The sequence below is a fragment of the Haplochromis burtoni genome, unplaced genomic scaffold, assembly GCF_018398535.1.
Source record: "Haplochromis burtoni strain Fernald_Lab_line unplaced genomic scaffold, NCSU_Asbu1 Contig_344, whole genome shotgun sequence".
NCBI lineage: Eukaryota > Metazoa > Chordata > Actinopteri > Cichliformes > Cichlidae > Haplochromis > Haplochromis burtoni.
The window spans coordinates 225,649-251,954 of NW_024582705.1; the positions used below are offsets into that span (position 1 = coordinate 225,649).

At 39.7% G+C, this 26,306-nt stretch overlaps 1 protein-coding gene across 2 annotated transcripts in view; it reads left to right on the forward strand.

Moving 5' to 3' along the window:
* The first annotated feature begins 4,302 nt into the window (after positions 1–4,302).
* The window catches only part of LOC102300272 (kinesin-like protein KIF2A), a 23,316-nt gene continuing 1,312 nt past the window's right edge, over positions 4,303–26,306 (forward strand). The window contains exons 1-20 of one of the 2 annotated variants that reach the window (XM_005946280.3): positions 4,303–4,487; positions 5,349–5,443; positions 6,951–7,070; positions 7,280–7,334; positions 8,047–8,166; positions 9,317–9,417; positions 10,752–10,847; positions 10,995–11,049; positions 12,436–12,598; positions 12,679–12,769; positions 12,838–12,901; positions 12,989–13,080; positions 14,364–14,506; positions 14,624–14,828; positions 17,644–17,754; positions 17,853–17,920; positions 18,503–18,592; positions 20,475–20,622; positions 21,209–21,310; positions 25,443–25,578. In XM_005946280.3, coding sequence (XP_005946342.1) covers positions 4,427–4,487; positions 5,349–5,443; positions 6,951–7,070; positions 7,280–7,334; positions 8,047–8,166; positions 9,317–9,417; positions 10,752–10,847; positions 10,995–11,049; positions 12,436–12,598; positions 12,679–12,769; positions 12,838–12,901; positions 12,989–13,080; positions 14,364–14,506; positions 14,624–14,828; positions 17,644–17,754; positions 17,853–17,920; positions 18,503–18,592; positions 20,475–20,622; positions 21,209–21,310; positions 25,443–25,578 — 2,116 coding nt within the window. In that variant the 5' untranslated portion in view covers positions 4,303–4,426. The remainder of the gene's footprint in view (positions 4,488–5,348; positions 5,444–6,950; positions 7,071–7,279; positions 7,335–8,046; positions 8,167–9,316; positions 9,418–10,751; positions 10,848–10,994; positions 11,050–12,435; positions 12,599–12,678; positions 12,770–12,837; positions 12,902–12,988; positions 13,081–14,363; positions 14,507–14,623; positions 14,829–17,643; positions 17,755–17,852; positions 17,921–18,502; positions 18,593–20,474; positions 20,623–21,208; positions 21,311–25,442; positions 25,579–26,306) is intronic. The other variant, XM_005946281.3, reaches the window with a different exon arrangement.

A 26,306-nucleotide genomic window follows, 5' to 3' on the forward strand; every position in this document is an offset into this window, starting at 1 on the left:
AATCCTCTGCTGCTGTAAATCATCTGCTTCAAAGTTCGACCTGTGAGTTCAGACTTGTCAGTACTGCATACTTTCTTTCCACTGTGACAGCCATTCTGAGAGAATGATGCCTTAAAGCCTTAAAATCACCTTCCGTCACCATTTTGATGCTCGGTTTGAACCTCAGGATGTTATCTTGATCATGTCTACATGCCTAAATGAATTGAGATGCTGCTGACTACATACTTGTGCCAACATTTAAACAAAGTACTGACTTTTTTTTTTATCTTAAATTGTTGATTAATTATTGAATTAAATTCCGTTCTTAAAATAAATAGTACATTTAAAAAGGCTCGTCTTTTAAGGCGTTTTTGCTCTCATGTAATTTACTTTTAATTTTTAAAAAGCACTAAGAACCTTTTTGCCGAAATATACAAATATACTTCTGTTCTCTTCCAGTTTCATTTTGCATGTACAATGACAATAAAGAGCTATTCTATTCTATTCTATTCTATTCTATTCTATTCTATTCTATTCTATTCTATTCTATCACTTCAATTATTAATGATTTATAATGCAAGGTAGCATTTTCTGGGTGCGCTTGTACTGCCCTTTAAAAAATGAATCCCTACACCAAAGGTTATCAGACTCCAGAGAAGTAGTATTGTATGATAAATAATTTGAAGTATATAACAATATACAATATTCTAGTGATGCCAATACAGTTTGGTAGAAAAAATCTCAACTTTCCTTATCTAAAATCATCCAGCTCCCTAAACTGGCATCATTTTATGTGATAATTACCCGAGACTCATCTTTTTTAAGACAGCAGCTCCCTCTACTGGTCTCAAGTAGTAATAAAGTCTCAAGGCTTTATTAAAACCAATTCGTTTCGACTCAATCAATTCGATTCAGTTCTCACAGCAGAAAAGTCATTCTCGCCACTCATAATCCAGTTTTCAAAACAGTTAGGGAATTTTTCATAACACAGCGTAACCTGTGCAAAAGATGCTCCAATAATCAAAATCTTTTTTACTTTTTTTGAAACATGAATGGTCAATCAAGCACATCAACTCTCTGGTAAATGAATAAAAACCATTCACTGACCTTTAAAGACTGAGTCAATAAAATCTTTGTTTGGTCTTTGGGGTTTTTTTGTCAAAACCATACTGACTTTGGAAAGAGTTCTGCAGAAATGAAGACCATTGTAGAGTGTTTTGTTTTCAGCAAAAAAGAAATGGAAAGGATTTATTTGAAACTTTACAAAACTGATGAAATGGAGAAAAGCAAAATACTGCTACTCGAAAACAGACAAAGAAAGTATGTACAATCTGAGAACTGAGGTTTAAACTAAGCATCAGAATAAGGAAGAACGATAATCATTTATGGCGTGGATTTTGATGTCAGCTTGTGTGAATATTTCAGACACTGTAGATGTACTTTCTCACACAATCCCCTGCAGGGTTTACAGGGAATGGGCTGATATGAGAAAACATCCAGTGAGCGACAGTTGTCTGGGTGAAAACACTTTGTTGATATCAGAGGAGAATGGCCAGATTACTTCGAGCTCTTGGGAAGGAAACAGTAACTCAAAAAAAACCCCACTCACTACAGACCAGCTATGCAGAAGAGCATCTCTGGGAGCCACACCTGTCAGTTAAGAATAGGAAACTGAGGCATTCTTAGTACATACTAGAAAGGGAAATTTAGATGAGCAACTGTGACACAAGACTGAAAGTATATATTTTCATTTGTTGTAAGTAAAATTGTTCTTGTAATTTTGCAGTAACTTGATTGAAAACACTAATGCAATGCTGGACAGTATTCAAGAAAGTGACAGACCTAGAGTTGTAAACAACAAAAGTACAAACTGCTTTGATGAGCTGTCAGACTCAAATGAGAAGTGCATCAACGCAGTAATAAATATCTTTAGTATTGAAGTATGTGTAGAAACAATGACAACACTGCTTTGACTTCTCTGCTGTGAGAACTGAGCCAAAGCGATTGAGAAAAACTGTACAGAAAGTGAGAGAAAGTACCACAAGCTTAATTAAAACACAAATTCAGTCATTTAAAAACATGATGGGGGAATTTAGATATAACTGATAACAGAACCCACAAGTAAGCCATTGGTGAATTTTTGCAAATACTAAGAAAAGATGTTTATATGGGGTTTTTTGTTACCTCCTTTAGCAGAGGATAAATTAATTCATTTAATTAATTTAAATGTTGCATTTTACTGTTATCCTTTTATATCCTATATAGATTTTAACTAACATGTGATGATCTGATGACATCTCTAATTGGAGTAGGTGTCACATAGAGATCATTTTGTGTGGAAAATAAATCAAAAGATGCATGACATCCCCCATTTTTCTGTGAGCACACACAGAGCCTGATGCAGAAAGCCCTGATTAACAAAGAAAGCTGATATCAATCATCATGCGGCCCATTATTCCCAGCTGGTGTTTTGTGATTTGTCATGCCAGCTTATGCAAGGGAAAAAAACAACAACAAAAATCATGGCTGTGTTCAGTTTGATTCCTAGTATACACCTTTGGGCTACTTATGAGTTTGTGTGTTTAGTTTTTGGATTTAGTTTGGATTTAGATAACGTTTCTGAGAACTGTGACTCAGTCAAAATAAAGACTTGTCATGGAAGTTAATGCATGCAACATATATAAATGTATTCTTATCTACTAGCAAATAAACATGACTGAACAAAAACATTGTAACCACAATCACACTGCTATAATTCAGTGATAATTTATGTATATTGAACCAAAGCATTTCTATTCCCCTTGAATCAGAACCTTTCTAAATAATGTATATATAGTATATATATATATATATATATATATATATTATATATATATATATATATATATATATATATATATATATATATATATATATAATATATATATTATATATTATAATATATAATATATATATAACATATATATATACACATATATATATATATACATATATAAATTTTTAATCATCAAAAAATAAAGGAAAATTTGAATAGTTGTCATAGGATTCAATGCAACCCTGTGGAGCCCCACAAGTGACCTCCAATCAGCTGTGTATTAGAGGATATAAGTGTATCATAGCATGTACATTACAGTATATTATTCACTCACCCATCCAAAATCACTGAATTCAGGTGTTTTGATCACTTCCATGGTCACCAGTGTATAAAATGAAAGATTACAAAGATTACAGGCTACTACAAACATAATGGGTCACTCTCAGGAGTTCTAGCTTGATAAGATGCCACTCGTGCAACAAATTCAGTTCTAAAATTTCCTTCTACTACTTTATTGTCAAGTGATTGGGAACAATAGCAACTTTTTTGTTTTGTCAGAAGCTCAAACTGGCTTAAAATAGAATAGAGTGAGTTAACAATCCTGGGGTTTCTGTAAACATAAAGAAAATCAAGAATAAACAGTCCTGGTTGAAAATGTTACTTTGAAAAATCTGCTTTAAATTCAGCTTCCATAAAAAAGACATAGCATTGTTTTAAAAATATGACTTAATGTTCAGTGATTGTCCTTACAATAATGCTGGTTTAAAAAAAGATGCACTTTTTAATTAAAGTAGTGAATCATAAAAATGATATTTGTCAATCAGTTATGTCACCATATCTGCTATGGTCTTCTGTCTGCCTTCATACAGTCACAGTTAACTTGTTTTTGTAAATTATTATTATTATTATTATTATTATTATTATTATTATTATTATTATTATTATTATTATTATTTATATGCATAAAACTGGATGAATACATCTTAATTCGTTATATTAAAAAATAAATTATGTGATATATATACATTTACAGTCTCTCTCTTTTCGCTATGACAAAACATCACAAAAAACAATGAACAGAATTGCCACAATATTTTAAACAGATGCACATTTTGGTATAAACTGTATTCGTTAATTCCTGTCCTGATTCACAGTCACAAAAAACTGGAGAGGACAGAATGTCGCCTGTCAGGCTCCTACGGTTCTGAATCAGTCCAAAATCGAAAAGTTCATTAGCTTTTATTGAGCTTAGATTGTTGATTTTTTTTTTAATAAATAAAAAAATAAGATATATTAATCTAATTTTCTGCCCTATAATAATTATATTGTCCAAGTTATAGACAATGGAAATAAAAGTAAAGTATCTACATATTTTGTTAATTGTACTAACAACAACAGGATTACAACGTGAATTTTTGTTATAAATTTAACGACAGTAGTCCGTTTTTATTATTTATTTATTTATTTATTTATTTATTTATTGGGTTGAAGTTGTAGGTGAAAACATCAGTGGCGCATGCGCACCTGCTCTTCTCCGCCTGTCTTCTCTCCTGACAGACCGCAAATGACCTCAGTCTCCGCAATATCACACAACTTAGACTGGAGCGCTCAATAAACGGCATACCGGGAGCGATGGCCGGGATGTTCGGGAAGATATTCGTTGGCATTTATGTGGAGATAAAACGGAGCGACGGTACGTAGCATGCTCCGCTCACACATGCACATTCAGACACACCGCTCTCCATCCGGCCGGTCCGCATGAGAGCAGCTAACGTTACCGCTCAACGCAGCCGGGTGTTTTTGCTAGCTAGCAGGCTGCTACACTGTCATTCACAGGAATGTCGCAGTAAAAGGTCGGCGAGCGAAATGTCAGAGACTCAAAAATGACACAAATAGTCTTTGACACGGTGCTGCTGTGTCTGTCAGTGATGCAGACATACGGCAATGGGTCGACCTGACTGCAGGGCTGCGGGCGGGTCCGTCCACCTGCTGTCCGGTTGACACCTACCCTGCCGCCCTCCCTCTCCTTCCTCCCGTCCATTGCTTCATGGCCGAAACACCTCCGGTTAGAGGACGGGATGCAGGCACAAGTCTGCACTGCATCATGCACCATGCAGCGGTGGCCTGTTAACCAGGGCTGATGGATGGCTGATGGGGGCCTTTCATCTCCAACTGTATTTCATCTCAGTAAAAAAATCGCACGACTTTCAAACTGCTCTGTGTATTTTAATATTTGTCTGATGGCTAAGAACCCGGTCAACAGTCACTACACGCAGCGCTTGCAGTGGTGTGATTGACAGTCTCAACATCATCCTTCATCAGCCACACCCATTTAGCATATCAGCATCCTTATTTTAGGGTTTAAGTTTTCCCTGTAAACACTGAATGACTGATGGATCAGTTTATTTGTTGTAAGATAATGCACAAAATATCCTCAGGCCTAATTACTGAACATTAGCTTTATGGCTCATAAGTTGGTGTCTGTATGAGCATTGGCTCTACAGTCTGGTCCAGCACTGCGCAGGCCTAGCATCCTTCTGTATCCTCTCTGCAGGACGAATACACCAGGCGATGGTCACATCACTGCATGAAGACAATGAGAGTGTGACAGTGGAATGGATTGAGAACGGAGACACCAAAGGGAAAGAGGTACATCTACCTCTGTACTCGGTTTCATTCATTATGTCCTGAAATGTAGTGATTTGTAATTTGTAATTCTCTTCCTGAATTGTTGTCAGAGATCCTGAGAGGTTCCACCTAAACTCTTTTATTTAACTTTAATTAACTTTCAAATATGGCACCTGTCTGTAGTTTTATTTGTGTTGCTGATGAAGTGACTAAAAAGTGATTGTCTGCCAAAAAATGATAGCTGGTATTTAAACTGTTGTAAATGAGTTGCTGGCCTATACCCGTGAAACATATCTTAATGATATCAAAGCATTTTGAGCCAGAAACAATAACCCTGTCAGACGTCAGATGCTGCAATCAGTTTTGTCAAAGTGACTTTTATATACACGTTATTTATCAAGGTAAAAACTCTTATTCATATTAAAAATGGCTTTTTAAGGAGGGATCTGGCCAAAAGAGAAGCAGAAATTGCAACAAACATGACATAGTACTGTAAAGATGTTTTAAGTAGCCAAAAAGGACTGGATTGATCGTAATAAAAAACAAGGAGCAGATAGAATATTAAAGAGTCATGAAGATACTTGCAAAATAGGTAATTTCTTTATTTTATACATAACAGGTTAGTGAATCCTGACCACACAATATTTATCAGTGTATGTTAGAGATGAAAAACACAAAGAAACACTGGAAATCACTTTTTGGAACACCTAAAAGCAATGAAATAGACATGAGTATCTTATTACTTGCTTTATCCTTGACATGTTGTAATGCTGTTGTAACATATGGGGTGTATTGCTGTACCCGATGCAGTGCACTACAAGTATCTCAAGTGTATAAGCATAAAATGCTTAAAAAAGATAGAAGTAGACACCGTCACATGACCCATAGTTTAATAAAGTCCTCATGTCAAAAGGTGAGCTTTTTTTTGGAATTGTAACGTTGATGTTTTGAAACCAGATGTGATAAGTAAGGTTTACCAAAACTAGGAAAGACTGGAAGATTTAGCAATACTACATTCACAAAAACAATGTAGGTTTGCTTTAAGACAAAACCTGCTTTATTGTTCATTTTAGAATCTAATTAGGACCATAATTTCATGTATGTGTGCAATAAGACCTGAAACTCATAGGCCATTTTCCCATAGGCTTCTATGCAATCAAACTTCTTTTTAAAAAGCTAAAGAATGTCCTCCTGCTGGCAACCAGAAAGATCGCAGATTTTAACGAGCTTTGTCATTGGCAGAATTATCTGAGCTTTTTTTATGTTGGGTGTTCATTTGGGAGGCTAAGTTCACCTTTACATCATTACAGCCTTCTAAAAGAGTAGAAATATTGAAAAAATATTATTGATAAAAGATATTACGACAAATTAAGCAGTCACATACTGCAAAGATAAATGTTATTGATCATCTTTATTGATGTTCTCAGCAAATACAGCCCCTGTTGCACTTGATGAGGTGATCTTGAGCCCCTGCTTAAACAAAGATTGTAACGATAACAAAGGAATTTCTTTCTTTTTTCTGATTTAGATTGATCTGGAGAGCGTCTTTGCTCTGAATCCAGATGTAGCTCCTGATGAAGAGATACCACAGAGTCCCGAGGCTCCTGTTCCTCCCTCCAATGTTGCCAAAACCAGCAAAGTACCCAAGGTCTGCTTCTCAACACCAGACATCATTAATCAATCACTCCTATTTGCACATGACCTTTTAACAGAAGATTACTATTATTCCTGATTTGAAGAGATTATGCTGTATTTATTGCTATAACATATAATTCAGTTTAGACATTTTTCCTTGCATACTTTGTGTACTCCCTTCTTTCATTCTTAATTCAACTCTAATGATTATGGTCTTTATAGACCAGACGGACTACAGCGATACCCAAGGCTGAAAATACCCCACGGGAGAACAGAGGTACGTTCTCCCACTAACAGCTCTGAGATATGAAGCTTGTAATTTAATCATTTTCTACTTCGTTACAGTTGGTGCTGCCCGATCATGTAAAAAAAAAAAGAGTTTATGGGAAGCAGAGTGAGTGAGGGTTATTTTCTCGGAAATTACTGTAGAACAGTTTCACTACAACTTCTTTAACTCACCTTAAAGTCAGTTTTTAAGGTGAGTTAAAGTTTTCCCAATACAAGAATTAGTCCAAGTGATTAATAACTGTAAAAGTCAAAGATAGAAATTTGTATACAACAGGGTTTTGTAAGAATGTAATAATGACTCCCAGTGTGCATTTAGGAAGAAACATCCAATAAGTGTGCTGAAATTTCTTTCTTATGAATGTTTAACTGAATTGACAAGAAAAAAAATCAGTGTTAAATATTTAAAATTGTAATATTTTGTTAGAATTAAAGAATCATGTTTGGTTGTATTTACTCTTCTAATGATAAAATCCCCTGCTTCACGAGTCTGTCAGTTATGACAAAATGAATGGTTAAGTTTGTGCAGTCGCTTTGAAGCAGTCAGCATAGAAACACTGGCATGAACAAACCTCACAGAAAATCTAAGAGGGTCACTGTGAGCACTTCTCCTGAGAATTTGGGTTTAACTTTGTGTAATTTGGGTGAACTGCCTTTTTAATGTTTTGAGATGAGCAGTTAACAATGGATTGTGTGCTCCTCAGCTGCCTCAGTGGGAACAACCCGGGCACGTCCCAGTCAGCACAGCCAAGCTGCGGAGCCACCCCCACCAACCATCGTTCCCCAGCCTGCCGTAAACCAGTCCCTGATACAGCAGCAGAACGGTAACACAGTCACCCCGTCTGGAAACTTCATATGAGAGAGGATTCATGTCCACATGGCTCTGTTTGAAATTCTCTGGAGGGAGTTTCCAGCATCTCTGTTGTTGTTCTCTGTAGCAGTGATGTCATGCTCCCACACAGCTGTGTGTCTAAGGGTGTCAAAGGCTCTTTCACTCGCTGTGGCTTCATACTGCAGCACTTGTTTAAGTTTTTCCTCTGCTGTTGTTTGAATGACCATAAATATGTAAATAAGATCAGGCCTTCAAATAGCACTCAAAACATAACATTTGAAAAAAGAAATACTGTAAATAAAAAGTCATATTCAGTGTAATTTTTTTTAAAAATCAGTTAAATCTAGCAAGTTTTTTGTAGACCTGCCCACCGGGCTATGTGCATACACTGAAAGCAAGAGCAGAACGGAGCCGACATCATGACACAGATGAACTCAGACACAGAATGACAAATGGAGCTTGGCAAGATATGGGCTGAGGGACTGAATCAATCAAATCACTGCCATGTGTTTTAGGAATACTCCAGGACTTTTAACACGTTTAAAATAATGCTGGTTGCCAATTAAAAAAACACCCAGGTTAGGAGGCATTCACAATTATCAACAAATTATTTTTTACAACTTATGAATTGGGTAAATGGATGTAGTCTTTATAATATAAAGTTTTAGATATTGTACATTTTACACTTGATTATTGAGAATGACTGATTTAAGGTGATGCATGCATGATGCATCTGTATAGTAGAAAAACTGACTTTTAATTCAAGATTTGAAAGTGGGACATATAATAAAAGTTGAACAAGATTAATTAAATTTATGAAACCATTTAGATTTTAGGTAAATGTACAAAGCGTAGTGTAACTACTCAGCTACACAGTTCTTTTGATTTATTTCTTTTTTTTCCCTTTTGTTGTATGAAGTGTTTTGTCGATGTGGTGGCCAGATGACTGAGTAGGAGCATCAGCAAAGCTGCAGCTCTTGTTTTGTGTGTATAAAAGTAAATGTAAGGCATTATGAGTCAGCATCATCAAAAATAATTGTTAATGTATCAGAGGGAATAGTCCCTGTTACTTCAGCCTGTAACCATATGTATATATATTTTGATGCTGATATTTTAGGCCACTGTGCTCCTTGTTTTTTCAGCACGGAGGAAATCTAACTGTGTGAAGGAGGTGGAGAAACTGCAGGAGAAAAGAGAGAAGAGACGTCTTCAGCAACAAGAGCTCAGAGAGAAGAGGGCACAAGTGAGAACTCAAGCATACACTACAGTACTTTACATTATACACACATCAACAAACACATTACCACAGTGTGAAGTGGAGAACCATTTGTTTGAGAATTATCTCTAGATATGAAGCTGATTTATAGCATACCTGCCAACACATGTTCCCAGGGTTTTTAAGACATCTCCTGGAGGCCACCTGTTTTACTATTTGTACTGTAACACTTCCAAAATTTGCAAAAATGCAAAATGTCTACTGTCTTCACTTTTTCATCTAAATGACTTCAAAGTTCAGTATTTGAGCCAACCCCACCACTCTAACAAACAAAAGTCCCAGATTTTCAAACCTAAATGCTGAAAGTTCTGGTTTATAGTCATAACTATAAGACATGGATAATAATGCTGCCTCTCACACAACAGGAGTTTTACCCACTATACTGTTGTACTGTGTCTCTTTATAAAAAAAAAAGGTCAACAGAATTATGCAGAAACAACTAGACTATGCACTGTTAACCCAAGATTAAATATACTGTATATATTTTTGCTTGAATATTTTGACCTTAATGCATGTGGATGTGTGGACTGAGCTTTTTTCTGTGCTTATTTCTATTGTGTGTGTCTGCTGTAGTCTTTCACAGTGTGCTGGTAATGTTCCAGATTTGCAGTAGCAAATTATTGAAACTATAATGCATGCACTGTCATCCTCAGAGGTTCTCTTCCATTATGCTCACAGAACCATTAATCAGGTTTTTTAAATTTAACCTCATGTTAAATAAGCAAAACTGTGACAATATGAGTGAAATGAAAAAGAAAAAAACATGGATAATTATACTCCAAAAAAACAAAGCAGAAGAAACATTACTCATCAAGTTATATTAACTGAAACTGTGAGAAGATTTAATAAGCACTGTTTTAATCAATCAGTCAGCTCATGTAGCATTTAATAAAAACGTTTAAATTCTGAAAACAGCTGAAACAACACAAACTTTTAAAGGAATCAGATGCTTCAGTTTTTTTCTTTTGATTATTGCAGCTGTGTTCGGTTCACAGTGTTCTGAGCAGGTGGCCCTAGAGTTAAAACATATAGTTAGTTGGAACTAAAAATCAAAAGGTGATCTACCAAACTTAGCATCATTTTAGAGAGCACTGTGTGGATACAAAAAGTATTCTCAGGCTGAAAGTAGCTTCTAATCGGCTGATTTAGACAAAAGACTTAAAAGTACGTGACGTGTCACTCAAAATGTTAGGATGTTGATTTTGAATTAATTAATTCACGAATAATTGAAATGCTTCCTGAATGTTTTTATTGTCTTTGTCATTATGTGATCAATACTTTTGTTTTCTGTGCCACTGCAGGAGGTGGACGTTAATTTACCAAACTATGAGATTATGTGTATGATCAGAGACTTCAGAGCCAGTCTGGACTACAGACCTTTAACCACAAACGATCTGGTGAGTCCAATTTAGATCTGCTGGTCAGAAGGAGTCAGTAGAGAGAGAGGTACCTGAGAATGTTGGAAGAAAGGAGGAACGAGGAGGTCATATGGCCAGTACAAAGGTGTGAACCGCACTATTTATTCATGTCTTCTCATGTTTCAGATTGAGGAGCACAGGATATGCGTGTGCGTTCGTGCACGTCCCCTCAACAAAAAAGGTAAGAGCATATTTATGTAGCAGCTGTATTCAGAGAAACTGTGAAGCCTGTGTTCAAGCTCAGACAGCTAATCAAAGTAGTTTAGAATTGGAGAGATGACCCCTGTGAGGAGGTGGAAAGCCTCCCTAAAAGTTTTTTATTGTTTACATCCACTATACCAATCAGATCTGCCTGATTTTGGACACTCATGGGTAGGGATGGGTATCGTTTAGGTTTAATCTGATACCGGTGCCAAACCGGTACTTTTGAAACGGTGCCGGTGCTTAAACGGTGCTCGAACCGGTGCTCGAACCGGTGCTTAAAGAATGAAGAACACAAACTTTGTCCAAAAACCTCTCATGTTTAGCTGTTTTTTTTGTAAAAAGATAACAATGTTAGTCTTCTCTGCAGCTATGGGGCATATATGGTATCACTCTTGGCTGGAAGCAGTGCTTAAACAATGGAAAAAAATCCAAAAACCTCTCATATTTAGCTGTTTTCCACTTTTTCTTTGGGCATTTTAGCCTTTTTGGCCAGGGTGAAGGGAGCATCTGCCGTCAAACAAGAAGACAGCCGCATGTAACTACGACGGTGTTTGCTAGTTCACCTTACCTGCATTAATGGTGGTTAGCCTACTCAACGTAAATTACACTGGAACAACATTAAGCTACTCACGCAGAGAACAACGGCTGCTGCTGCCATCATCATCCGTCATCATTTCTGCTACACTGGCAGGGCTAGGGGCCAGGACTCTCCTCTTCGGGTTCATGTTGCTAACTCCTGGTCCGATAACAGGCACCACACCCGCAGTAGATGTGCACGGTGTGAGGTCTTCCAGCAAGCTATCAAATACGGCGCATTTCTAGACTTTTAAAAAAACGCTATGCGTCGCCAGGCGTTTCATCAGATTTGAGGTGTTACCTCCTTTGCACAGTATCACCTTAAAGCACTTGTTGCAGGCTGCTGAGTTTGCATCTTTTGCTGTGAAGTACAGCCAGACTTTTGACCGCTTCGCCTTGGGCGTTTTTAATTTGTAGCTCTGCTCTAAAAGAACGTACGTACCTGGACCCACCTACTATCCTCGGAAAGGTAAAATGATTGGCTAGAATCCAAAGTGTATGACATCTCAGGGAAATAAAGCACCGAAATGTGCGCTGCTTTTCGGTCTGGTTACTACCGTTTATGTCAGAACCGGTACCCATCCCTACTCATGGGTCATTTCTTCTGTTGTGGTGCCAATTGTGTCCATTTTAAATATTATTTCTAAAAATCTCTGAATGTCGATTAATTAAAAACAAGTAACAGGGATGTCTATAGACTCCTGCTTGTCCTTGCCCTTGTACATCTTTGTAGCCTGTGTTTGGCCATAAATAGAAAATGTCTATAACAATGACTGTGTCTCTTCAGAGTTATCAACAAAGGATCTGGATGTGATCACCATTCCCAGTAAGGACGTTGTAATGGTCCATGAGCCCAAGCAGAAAGTTGACTTGACCCGCTACCTGGAGAACCAGACCTTCCGATTTGACTATGCCTTTGATGAGAACTCCACCAATGAAATGGTTTACAGGTACACTGTTTTTTCTTTTTTCTTCATGCTGTAGCACTTGAGTCAAATATTCTGCTGCCAATAAACACTCCACCCTGCAGGTTCACTGCTCAGCCGCTGGTTGAGACCATTTTTGAGAGGGGAATGGCGACGTGCTTTGCATATGGACAAACTGGAAGTGGAAAAACACATGTGAGTTTTTGACTTTGATTTGAGAAGTTTGGTTTTAGTGTCATGTTCTAACTCATGTCTCCTTTTAGACAATGGGAGGGGACTTCTCAGGAAAGAACCAGGACTGCTCCAAAGGGATCTATGCACTGTCTGGTTAGTTTCTGCTTTACTGATTATTATTATTATTATCATTATTATTGCTGGTCTCTCTCATTTAGGTGTGTCCTTCTCTCCCTGCAGCCAGAGACGTTTTTCTCATGTTAAAGAAGCCAAATTATAAGAAGCTGGACCTGCAAGTTTTTGCCACATTTTTTGAAATTTACAGTGGGAAGGTAAGTGTGTTATCATCACTGATCATTTAAGCTGTATGTTAATATATAATAAAAAAAAAGGTTAAATAATTGATGAATAGAGTCACGATGAAGGATGAGACATTTACTTCAATTTACTTCAAAAATACCACATATTTATATTTAACTGTTTATGCCAATGTGATGATTCTCTGTAGCAGACGGGTAACTCAGTCACTGGAAAACAAATTGTTATGTTTATAACTTCTGTTCCCTGAACATATATAATACATATATACATATATATATATAACATGTCGGCTGCACTTGCACATACACACCCCTGTCATCACAGTCAATCTGATAGCTGCTCTTCACCAAGCCCAGCTGCACAACAGAGCAAGCTAGTGTTTTACCTCATTCCTCTTCTCCAGGCAATAGAAGTATTAAACATAACACTTTGTTCCCTTTCAGTCGATTCATTCAGAACAACACAAATAGCATGGAACACTGGCATTCACCAGGTGGAACATACTCTCAGTTGTGGTCTTGTGTTGCCTCCTGAGGCACCTTTGGTGCTCCATGCCAGGGAGGTAGGCTCCATAATCGAGTGGGAGAGCTTATAACTTAGACTGCACTTCTTGGGCAGCAACAGAGGAACTTCAGGATCTCCCTCCTCCTCACATGCAAACGTGAGCCCCTCTCCACACCCTGTGGAGGCTCATGAGTGGGCCTTTGCTCTAAGGCGACTAACATGGAACTTGACCTGAAGTAGGCACCGCTTTCTTGGTGGGGAACAGATGAACTGTGAACCTGTAAGAGCTAGGTGCAAGCCTGGGATTCATATCACATCTGGGCATGATATCGCACGTTATATGTATTATTTGTCAGCAGTGAGGGATTGAAATTAAATGGTGCTACTTCAGGAGGAAGTAGGCTGTAAATGTTAATATTATGACAAAAATGACTTGAAATGATAAAGACAGGTAGTCCAGAAAAGTTTTTTTAAGGACCGGCTCTGATTAAAATTAGCTGTAATGAGAATTGCTCTAGGAAAGGAGGTTCATGTGCCTTGACCAGATACCAGCAGCTCAGATCAGGGACCATGTTAAACACATCTCAGCATAAGTGGCTGGTGGTAAATCATGTGAATGATTCTCATGGTAGAAGTGCTGCTAGGAAAATACTACATGGGGTAAGAACCATCAGCACAAGCAATGGAAATTAAATCAGGAGAAATTTTCCAGAGTCCAGTCCTCTGTCTTTGTGAAGCTGAGAAAAGGTTAAACTGCTAACGCTACTGTTGAGCATATTTGTGTTTGAAGGTGTTTGACCTGTTAAACCGTAAAGCCAAGTTACGGGTGCTGGAGGACGGGAAGCAGCAGGTGCAGGTGGTGGGCCTGCAGGAGAGGGAGGTGAAATGCACAGAAGACGTCCTCAAACTCATCGAAGTGGGAAACAGCTGCAGGTAAACGTGATTTTTTTTTTCACATATGGACATGTGAAAACACTAAACAGTAACAAGATTTGAGTTGGAGAACCGCTGAATGAACCCCCTGAACACCCCCCACCATGCCTCTTGCAGGACGTCTGGGCAGACATCGGCCAACGCTCACTCCTCCCGGAGTCACGCTGTTTTCCAGATCATCCTGCGTCGGCGGGGGAAGATGCATGGAAAGTTCTCTCTTATCGACCTGGCGGGGAATGAGAGAGGGGCAGACACATCCAGCGCTGACCGGCAGACTCGCCTCGAGGGAGCAGAGATCAACAAGAGTCTGCTGGCACTCAAGGTCTTCGCTTTAGTACTACAGATATTCTGTTCTTTAGTGTTGTGCTTCTCATATAGTTGTGATTTCAGAAGTTTAACATACACTCATTTTGGGTATTAATGTCATTTTCATTTTAAAGATTTCTTTGAACTGTTTATTTTCCAGGGTGAAATGATTGCACACCTTACCTTTGCTAAAAAAAAGAATTATACTTTGTAGAACAACAGAAAAGTCCTAGTGAAGGTTTTCATTTTTTCAAGTCCTGTAGGTGGAGCACATGAATGTCCTGCAAATCTAATTAACATTGACATGAGCAGTTTTGATGGTAAAGGAAGGCAGGTATAACAGTGAAAAAGCAAGCAGCAGAGGTGGTAGTGAAGGTGGATGAGTTCAAATACTCGGGGTTAACTATGCAAAGTGACAGTACAGAATTCAATTCAATTTTATTTATATAGCGCCAAATCACAACAAAAGTTGCCTCAAGGCGCTTCATAGATACAGAGAAAAACCCAACAATCATATGACCCCCTATGAGCAAGCACTTTGGCGACAGTGGGAAGGAAAAACTCCCTTTTAACAGGAAGAAACCTCCGGCAGAACCAGGCTCAGGGAGGGGCGGCCATCTGCTGCGACCGGTTGGGGTGAGAGAAGGAAGACAGGATAAAGACATGCTGTGGAAGAGAGACAGAGGTTAATAACAGATATGATTCAATGCAGAGAGGTCTATTAACACATAGTGAGTGAGAAAGGTGACTGGAAAGGAAAAACTCAATGCATCATGGGAATCCCCCGGCAGCCTACGTCTATTGCAGCATAACTAAGGGAGGATTCAGGGTCACCTGGTCCAGCCCTAACTATATGCTTTAGCAAAAAGGAAAGTTTTAAGCCTAATCTTAAAAGTAGAGATAGTGTCTGTCTCCCGAATCCAAACTGGAAGCTGGTTCCACAGAAGAGGGGCCTGAAAACTGAAGGCTCTCCCTCCCATTCTACTTTTAAATACTCTAGGAACAACAAGTAGGCCTGCAGAGCGAGAGCGAAGTGCTCTAATAGGGTGATATGGTACTACAAGGTCATTAAGATAAGATGGGGCCTGATTATTTAAGACCTTGTATGTGAGGAGCAGGATTTTGAATTCAATTCTGGATTTAACAGGAAGCCAATGAAGGGAAGCCAAAACAGGAGAAATATGCTCTCTCTTTCTAGTCCCTGTCAGGACTCTTGCTGCAGCATTTTGGATTAGCTGAAGGCTTTTCAGTGAGTTTTTTGGACATCCTGATAATAATGAATTACAGTAGTCCAGCCTGGAAGTAATAAATGCATGAACTAGTTTTTCAGCGTCACTCTGAGACAGGATATTTCTAATTTTAGAGATGTTGCGCAAATGGAAGAAAGCAGTCTTACATATTTGTTTAATATGTGCGTTGAAGGACATGTCCTGGTCAAAAATGACTCCAAGGTTCCTCACAGTGTTACTGGAGGCCAAGGTAATGCCATCCAGAGTAAGAATCTGGTTAGATACCATATTTCTAATATTTTCAGGGCCGAGTACAATAAGCTCAGTTGTATCTGAATTAAGAAGCAGAAAGTTAGCGGCCATCCAGGTCTTTATGTCTTTAAGACATTCCTGCAGTTTAACTAATTGGTGTGTATTATCTGGCTTCATGGACAGATAGAGCTGGGTGTCATCAGCATAGCAGTGAAAATGTATGCTATGTCTTCTAATAGAACAAAGAGTTCAGAATGTCCCAGTGGAAAAGCTGTCGTCCAGCAGATGTTCAATCACAGCTCCAAGCGTGAGCCAGCAGCTGCTGCCTCTGGTAGAAGTGGATGCTCAAGGTCTCAGACTTGACTTTGGAGGGTCCTGGGTCTCCAGCTGTGCTCACCGGTCCCGTTGTTGTTGCTGGCATGTGACGTCACAGCCATGGCGGAGAGCACGGTTCACTTGGACCTCTGCCTCATCTTTCTCCTTCTGCGCTTCAGCCTGCGCATGCGCTTATTTCGCCACTTAGCTCTCATGTCGACGAGGGGATGCTGCAAACAGAAAGAAAATGTTACGGATACTTTCGATTGATTTAATATTAAGACGATTAACTTGGATTCTTACACCGACTATTCCCACTCACCGATCGCTACGGAGACAGCCTGCACTCGCTTCACCTCACAAGAGAGGTGAAGCGAGTGCAGGCAAGGTGAAGTTGATGGAGACAACTGTCAGGGGTAATTTGTGACAGAAGAATAGCAGCAAGAGTGAAAGGTAAGGTGGTAGCGAGATTTGGTATGATGTATGGTTTGGACACAGTGGCACTGACAGGAGGCAAAGTTGGAGGTAGCAGAGTTGAAGATGCTAAGATCTTTGTAGGAGTAAGCAGATTGGACAGGATTTAATAAGGTGCTCTGGTTGAGCAGCTTTGAGGGGTGGGGTTTTTGGACATGTCAGAGGAGGGATAGTGGCTATATGAAGCAATGGATGGGAAGACAGCGGGCAGGAGGAAAAAAGGGATCAAGAATATCTTTCAGGGGCATTTTGCTGCTGTATAATCAGAAGAACATCCGTCAAGGAAAATGCAACAAATAGGCTATAGATATAAAAAAAAACCAAAAAAACCCAACTTTAAGACAGCAAAGAAGATTCTTGGAAGATTCTACAGGAAAGGAGGAGATGGAGGCAGGCAATCTCGAGAAAACCCAGATATATTCAATTGACTTGAAACAGCAAATCATGTGAGAAAAGAAAAATAGTAAATATTTCCTAGTTCTCCTTAAAAATTATTTTCAAAAATGACTATAATTAGTTAGCCAGATTTTTTGCATAATTGGGCATGGTGTATGTTTGCAGGAGTGCATTCGAGCCCTGGGCAGAAACAAACCACACACTCCATTTAGAGCCAGCAAGTTAACCCAAGTGCTGCGGGACTCGTTCATAGGAGAAAACTCCAGAACATGCATGGTAAGAAAACAACATGTACCCACTATAGACAGACACAATAGAAAGTGATTACAGATTTGGTTGCAGTTTTGGTAAATCCCTCTCTCATCTTTTTACAGATTGCAACCATCTCTCCTGGGATGGCATCTTGTGAAAACACACTGAACACATTGAGATATGCCAACAGGTAGGAAAGATTCTACTGAAAGGCAAAAAAAGGTTTTCAGATATAACATTAAGATGAATGCACATTGAGTTATAATTTCAAATTTATACACCTTCACTTTCCACTAACTACCCTGACTTTCAGTCTTTGTCAAAAGCATCAACATAAAGTTCTAAAGTGGACCTGTTATACTGATTTCACGTTCCATAGTTTTATCAAGATTCAACTGTCAAAAAATTCAATTCAACTTCAACTTCTCTCACTTTAAGCCAGCTTTCTTCTGATTGGCTGCCTATCACAAACAGAAGTTTGGAAAATTTGTTTATTAAGCACATTCACCATTGTAACAGTATAGAGAATTATTTAAAATTTTGTGTTTGAGGAGTTTGCATGAAACATAAAGCCAGATTTTTCTTGAAAATGTTGACTTATTGTGAGGAATATTCTTAGTTATCTGTGTGCTCCGTTTGTCTTTCTCCTCTGTTGAATGAATTCATAAAAATGTAAAATAGAAAAGACTACATAACATAACATGATCCTCTCCTGCCTCCACTTGTTGATGTGTGTTTCTCTCCCCTGTCATGCTTTTTATTTTTTTCCCAGAGTAAAGGAATTTGGGATAAGTCCCTCAGACATTCCCTTCTCCCAGAGTGGGGGTGGAGGAGGTCGCTCTGAGCTCTCCCCTACCTATGAGTATGATCATTTTGCTATGTCTCTTAACAGTGTCCTGCACAATTAGTTACCCCCGTATTGGCATTTCACATGAACCCAGGCAGCCGCTTTGTGTCTGTTTCCAAAAAGATCATTGAGGGTCCTAACATCATCAGTCACCATAATCATGGTGTAATAATTTTTGTAGGGTCTTTACCTTACAAGATAAAGTGCCTTGAGACAACTGTTGTGTTGTGATTTGGCATTATATAAATAAAACTGAATTAAATTCAGTTTAGCTGGCATGTGAACCAAGGTTAAAATGAGTTCATTCACTGTCTGCCTCACTTTACTTATTATTTACAAAGTTTTTTTTTATTGCTTTAACCTCCTAAGACCCAAACTCTTCCACAGAATGCATTTTTAGTTTCTCTTTGATATTTGGGCTGATTGGGGCCCTATGAATGTAAAAACAAAGAATCACCAGATTTCTTTATTATTTTTTTTACCTTATTTTTGTTTTTAAGAAAAATAAGAACCACATATAGGGATATTTGTTTAAAATTTTGATAGAACAGTAGCTGTATAATGTCCTTGTAAGTGGATATCAGGCCCTTGTAGAGCAAAATTGAGTATTTTGGTCTAAATAACCCAAAATGTGATGTCCACATATGTGGACGCCAGGTCCTAGAAGGTTAAGTCATTCACTTTTTTTGTTAGTCTTATTTTATTTTTGTCAACAAATCCTTTTGGAAAAAAAAACAATAACAATTGTACTTTTCTATGAAGTATTACATTATATAAGTATTATATATTTTGCACTTCCATCCCAAAACACTCCAGTGAGATACACTGTTGCACTGGATGACAAATTTTTTAGTTGCTGTAAAAACTAATTGTCATTTATTGTGTTTTAAACCCACATACATGTCTTCGTAGTGCAAATAACTATTCACTAAAGCAGCAGTATCAAATATAGGGCGTGGGGCAGAAATTGGCCCAGCACAACCTTCCCTAATGGCCATTTATACGGCACCGATGTAATGACGCAACTGATAAGCTGTTAAATGACAGAAAAGATCCTGTTCTTTCACTATCTATAGAAATTTCAATTTTTTATAATGGGTTCACAGTAAAAAAAAAAAAAAAGAGGGGCAATTTCTGTCAATTAACAACACATATGACCTTCCTGTTAAAGGAGCGATCCTCAACAAAGCTGCTCATAGGGCATTGGGGTTCTCTCAGTGTTGCTGTGGGCTTTTACCTAAAAATATAAAGCATCTTCAGGAGACCGTTAATAAAACTGATCTAAAATGAAGAGTACGTTAACAATTCATTTATAAAATTATGTGCTACAATAATTTATGGCTGGCAAAAAATATATAAAAAAATTACACCGCATCCTGATCTTTTCATTCATCATACCATTTGACAACTGCCTCCTCTGGGTTCTGGATCTTTCTGTAAGATTTGTTGGCAAAAAGTAAAAAAGAAATCACTACATCACCTTAACAGTATCATCCAATCTATTCAATATATTTTAGTTTTGTGTCACCTATCATGATGCGTGTTCCCCACTTTGTTCCATCTCTAAATCCCAAATTCAGCAGAAGTGTAAACTTTTTGGTTTTCTTTGTTCTTTAGGCTTTCTTTCATCAGTCATTTGTTGACTTGACTTGACTTGTTTTCCAGACGTGAGTTCCCAAAGCCTGCATGAAGTTCTTCGTCATCATCTTCATCTTCATGTTTCTTTCTCATAACTCACAGTATTCATCACTGCTTTCTTGGCATGTTGAACCACTTGTCAGCGACGCGACACGTTTGTATATTTCTCATATACAGCTACACACCATTGTAGCTCACCTCTGCAGTTGTTTGCAGTTGTCATACTGTTAGTTTACCTATAGTGCTGATGTGTTGTCAGGGTGAAGGAGCTCACAGTGGACCCTGCGGCAGCCATGATGGAGAGCCATCAGGGAGGACACATCACACAGCTGGAGGTGCTGGAAGCTCAGTGGGGAGTGGGGAGCTCTCCACAGAGAGATGATCTGAAGCTGCTCTGTGAACAGAACGTAAGAACATCTGCTGCCCACGCACGCTACCGTGACAGAGAACATCTGAACCCACAGCAGCTCCGTGTGAAAAATATAGATGCTAGGTTTCCACAAACTGACTTCAGAACTGCCGAGCCAGATGATAACTTGCATTATTCCACAAATGTGGCCCATAGAAAACAATAATATTCAAAATACCTCCTACCTTCTCATATCTTTACTCTAGCTCCCTGCCACATTCACAGTTCAATTCAGCACTAAGTCTGCTTGCAGGTTCTTGCACAGTTACTTTCCATATAAAACTACAGTTTCAACAAAATAAACAATAGATCTTGCCTTCCTCTGCAGTCACTTTATTTTTTAACTTTTATGTCATAACCCTCATTCACATTGTGGCTGATGGTGCCTCATCTGGAAAAAGGTCATGGCTGAATATTGAATAACATTAGGATTTAATAAAAGAAGTAAATGAAGTAACTGTGGGTTTTGGTACATTATTTTTATTTCTTGGAATTTATCTAGCATAATTGTTTTTAGTTAAAATTTGCATATATTTCCTGCAGTTTTAAATTCATAATCACAGCACTGGCTTTGTTTATTGTAGGAGGAAGAGGTTTCCCCGCAGCTCTTCACGTTCCATGAAGCCGTCTCTCAGCTGGTAGAAATGGAGGAGCAGGTGCTAGAGGATCACAGGGCTGTTTTTCAGGTACAGTAGGCCAGAAGATTTCTGTTTTTCCATTTACAGCTAAAAATAATAGGAAAGTAATAACCAATTGTAGCTAATTGCTATGCCTAGCCCCACATACCTGATTGATCATTTGTTTTGAGGCATGTTAGTATAGATACAGATTGTTTCTGAACAATGCTAAATCCTGTATTATAATGGGTAAAGCTTTAGTTTTAAAAATGTGATATCCTAAGCAACAGTTCACAGCTAGCACTGGAATTCATCTACCCTATTTTCTCAAGAGGCTTTACCTTTGCCAGACCTCCGTCCACCCAAGCTATCGATTGTATTGGGCGACAAGGTCTCTCCATCGATTACGATTTCCAGCAAGCTCTTCACCTTCATCCCAAGCAATGCAAAGGGCTTTGAGGTCATAATGGAAGGTCCGGTGCCAGGTCAGCTATGGCCGTCCCCTGCCACAACCTCCAGGTGGAACCCATCTGAATGTTTTGTTTGGCTGTCGTCCATGCGAATGATGTGCCTGGCAAGTTTTTGACGGCAGCATGCAATAATCACGCTGAGGTGAGGACGGTTGCTTCATCGTAGCACCTACTCATTGGTGACATGATCAAAGTATCGGATCTTCATTATCCTTCAAAGGCAGCACTGGTGGAAGACGTCCACCTTCCTGGTAATACTGGCCTACGCTTTACACCTTTCAGATGCATAGATTTCCATTGGGATTGATGGTTGAGGCGTACTAATGAACCTTGATGTTGATTGAGATGGAGGCAGATGACCAGATATTTCACATTTGTTGGAATACCGCCGAGGCTTTGCCAGTGCGGCTCTTGAAATGAGTCTCTCAATCTCCGTCCCAGCCAATGATGCTGCCAAGGTATGCAAACCTCTCAACCACCTCGAGTTCTTGCCCACCGATCTTGATCTTAGGCTGGTCGCTAATGTGCATGATTTTTGATTTTTCTGCACTGATGCAAAGTCCAACTTTTTCCAGCCAGGTTCGACGTTGGATGCTGGAGGTGGTGTCCATCTTCCACCAGTCATCTGCAAAATCAAGGTCGGTAAGTCAACTGATCCCGTCCAAGGTGATGCCTGCATCTGGCCTGACCAGGGCTTTCTTCATGATGAAGTTGAGGGCCATTAGGAACAGGAAGGGCGAGAGGATGCGTCCTTGCCTGACACCAGTCTCAATGGCGAAGAGATCGGTGTGGCCCGTGTTCATCTTGATGGAGCAGTTGGGGTGGCAGTAGAGTGACTTGAAGATTGAGATGAATTTTCGCGGGACACCGTACAGGTGGAGGATGCTCCAAAGCAAATCTCTGTGAATGCTATCAAAGGCTTTTTTGATGTCGATGAAGTTTAATGAGAGTGATCGCTCTCAATTAACACACATCATTGAACGCTAACTGTTCGATGATGTTCCTGAGGGTGAATATTTGGTCAGTGCATGATCGTCCATGTCGAAAGCCCGCCTGTTCTTCGCAGAGGCGTTGGTCGGCAGTGCCTTTAAGTTGGCAGAGTAGCATGGTGAAGAAGGCCTTTCCTTTGACTGAGAGTAGGGTGATTCCACACCAGTTTGTGTACTCCATCATGTTGCTCTCCTTTGGTAGTTTGAGGATGATGCCTTTCTGACAGTTTTCGGGGACGGCCTCCATTCACCAACATTCATTGAACAGTTTTGTGAGCACATTTGTAACAATCGGCCCTCCATATTTCAGCAATTCTGATTGGATTTCATCCATGCCAGCTGGTTTGTTGATTTGTTTGATTTTTGAGCTTTCATCGCCAAACAGACTTCACGTTGAGATATGGTGCCTTCTTCTACTTGAAGAGCTCCCAGTGCTTCTTGTTGCTCAAAATTGTATGTGCGGGTCAGTGTTTACCAGAAGTGTTTGACTCAACAAGCATCCTGCTTTTCTTTGGTCACCAGAAGTTTGTCATTCTTTATTCTGTTATCCGTTCAACAAAATACATAGATGTATGAAGTCCTTCCATGAAGTCCTTTGTTGATAGCTTTAACCTGTTTAAAGCTACATCGACATTCCCAGCGAGCTGAGGAAGAAAAGGCAGGGGTGTCGTGCTGGGAAGGAGCGCCGTTGCCCGAGAAGGAGACGTTATCGATCATCTCTTCCTTCTGTAATTATTGGAAACGTAAGATCTTTGCCCAATAAGATGGATGAGGTCACGTCGCTAACCTGGTCACAGAGGGAGTACCGGCAATGTAGCATCGTGATGCTAACGGAGTCGTGGCTAACACTGCTAACTCCGGACACAAGCGTGACACTACCGGGATTCCAGCTGCTGCGAGCGGACAGGACGAGAGACAGCGGTAAGAGGAAAGGAGGGGGACTGGCAGTGTTTGTGAATGACAGATGGTGTAACCCTGGGCACATCACTGTGAAAGAACAACTCTGCAGCAAAGACATTGAGCTGTTAGCTGTTAGCATGTGTCCGTATTACCTGCCCCGGGAATTCTCGCATGTTATTGCGATAACAGCTTATGCGAGTGCCAAAGACTTCACGCCCCAAGGACCTCAACAGCTACAGGCTCTGACATCCCACCTGATGAAGACCCTGGAGCGGCTGGTCCTGGCTCAGCTTCGACACCTGGTGAGCTCATCACTGGACCCACTTCAGTTTGCCTACCAGCCTGGCATTGGAGCGGATGATGCCGTCATTCACCTCCTACATCGCTCCCTCATTCACCTGGAAACCGCTGGAAGCACTGTGAGAATCATGTTCTTTGATTTCTCCAGTGCCTTCAACACTATTCTTCCCTCGGTCCTGAAGGACAAGCTGGAGAACTCTGGAGTGGATCATCACCTCACTACCTGGATACTGGACTACCTCACCGACCGACCACAGTATATGTGAACTCAGGGCTGTGTGTCGGACAGGGTCGTCTGCAGTACAGGGACCCCACAGGGAACGGTTCTGGCTCCGTTCCTCTTCACCATCTACACTGCAGACTTCTCCCACAACTCCACCCAGTGCTTCCTGCAGAAGTTCTCTGATGACTCTGCAGTAGTCGGCCTCATCACTGATGGGGACGACAAGGTGTACAGAGGACTGACCCAAGACTTTGTGGACTGGTGTCAGCTGAACTACCTCCACATCAACACCAGTAAAACCAAGGAGCTGGTGGTCGACTTCCGCAGGCACAAACATCCTCCACTGCAACCACTAAACATCCAAGGTATGGACATTGAGGCTGTGGACTGCTACAGGTACCTTGGTGTTCATCTGAACAACAAACTGGACTGGACGCATAACTCAGACGCCCTCTACAGGAAAGGGCAGAGCAGGCTGTACCTGCTGCAGAGACTCAGGTCGTTTGGAGTGGAGGGCCCACTCCTGAAGACCTTCTATGACTCTGTGGTGGCCTCAGCTATCTTTTACAGTGTGGTCTGCTAGGGTGGCAACATCTCTGCCGGGGACAGGAAGAGACTGAACAGGCTGATCAGAAGGGCCAGCTCTGTTCTAGGATGCCCTCTGGACCCAGTGGAGGTGGGAAGTGACAGGGTGGTTAAGCTGTCATCCCTGTTGGACAACATCTCCCACCCCATGCAGGAAACTCTGACAGCACTGAGCAGCTCCTTCAGTGGCAGACTGCGGCACCCACGGTGTGGGACGGAGAGATTTCACAGGTCTTTCCTCCCCACTGCTGTCAGACTGTACAACAAAGACTCCAACTGATCAAACACACACATCCACACATGTGCAATAACACTAAGTGCAATACTCTTTATCTGACAAAGTTGTATTTTTACTCAGTTGTATTAAGTATTTGTATTCTATTTTTATCCTATTGTATATTTTATTCTATTTATTCTACTGTATATAGTATTTTATTTTATTCTATTCTGTACAGTTGTGTACAGTATTTTATTTTTATTATGTTCTAATTTTTGCCATATAACTTTTACACTGTCCACTTCCTGCTGTGACAAAACAAATTTCCCACATGTGGGACTAATAAAGGTTATCTTATCTTTAGTGCAGTAATTTACAGTAAATACCATAGAATTTGCCATATTTTTATAAAGAGGAACCACGTGCCATAACACAACTTTGACCCACTTTTGCATTCATAGGCAATATGAATTTAAAACCACATAGCCCAACTCAACTGCATCTTTTTCCCTTACAGGAGTCGATCCGGTGCTTGGAGGATGAGAAGGTGCTTCTGGAAATGACAGAGGAGGTGGACTATGATGTTGAATCATATGCAACTCAGTTAGAACAAATCCTGGACCAGAAGATAGACATTCTTACTGAGCTAAGAGGTAAACATCATGCAGTTTCCAAATTTTCAGCCTCTTTGCATTAAGAAAGTATCAATTCTACAAGTTAGTCTGATAAATGAATAACTGTAGATGGCAACAGACACACCGTTAACAAACAACTACCAGCTGCCACAGTAATAAAAGCAATGTACCGATGTTATGTTATATATTAAGCTACATTTAAAACATTTCCTCTGCCAGCAGTTCTTTCCCACAAGGAAATGAATCTGTTACTCTCCACCAGACTCAGAAACAGCAATTTTATATCACAAAACACAGGATTTTTCATCTACTGCAGCCTTGATGTGTATATTGGTTGGTTTGTATTATTGTGCTGTGTTTCAGTGCGTAAGCTTCAATCCAAACTAACGCATTATAGTGCAAGAGTGCTAAGCAGTTTCTATGATAGTGTGCCGTTTCCATCAACAAACTTGCAAGTAAAATTAAAATATATCTTCACATTTTCAGTTGTACAACTCAAAATGTGTTTTGTGCAAACAACTCAAATAAGTTTTACACTTATTCATATGGTAAATGGCCTGTATTTGTATAGCGCTTTTACTAGTCCCTAAGGACCTCAAAGCGCTATAGACAACCAGTCATCCACCGTCCAACGACACGAGCCGGGGCTCGAACCGGCAACCTTCCGATTGCAAGGCGAACTCCCAACTCTTGAGCCACAATCGCCCAATATAGGGGTGATATTCATATAGGATTTTTAAGAACTA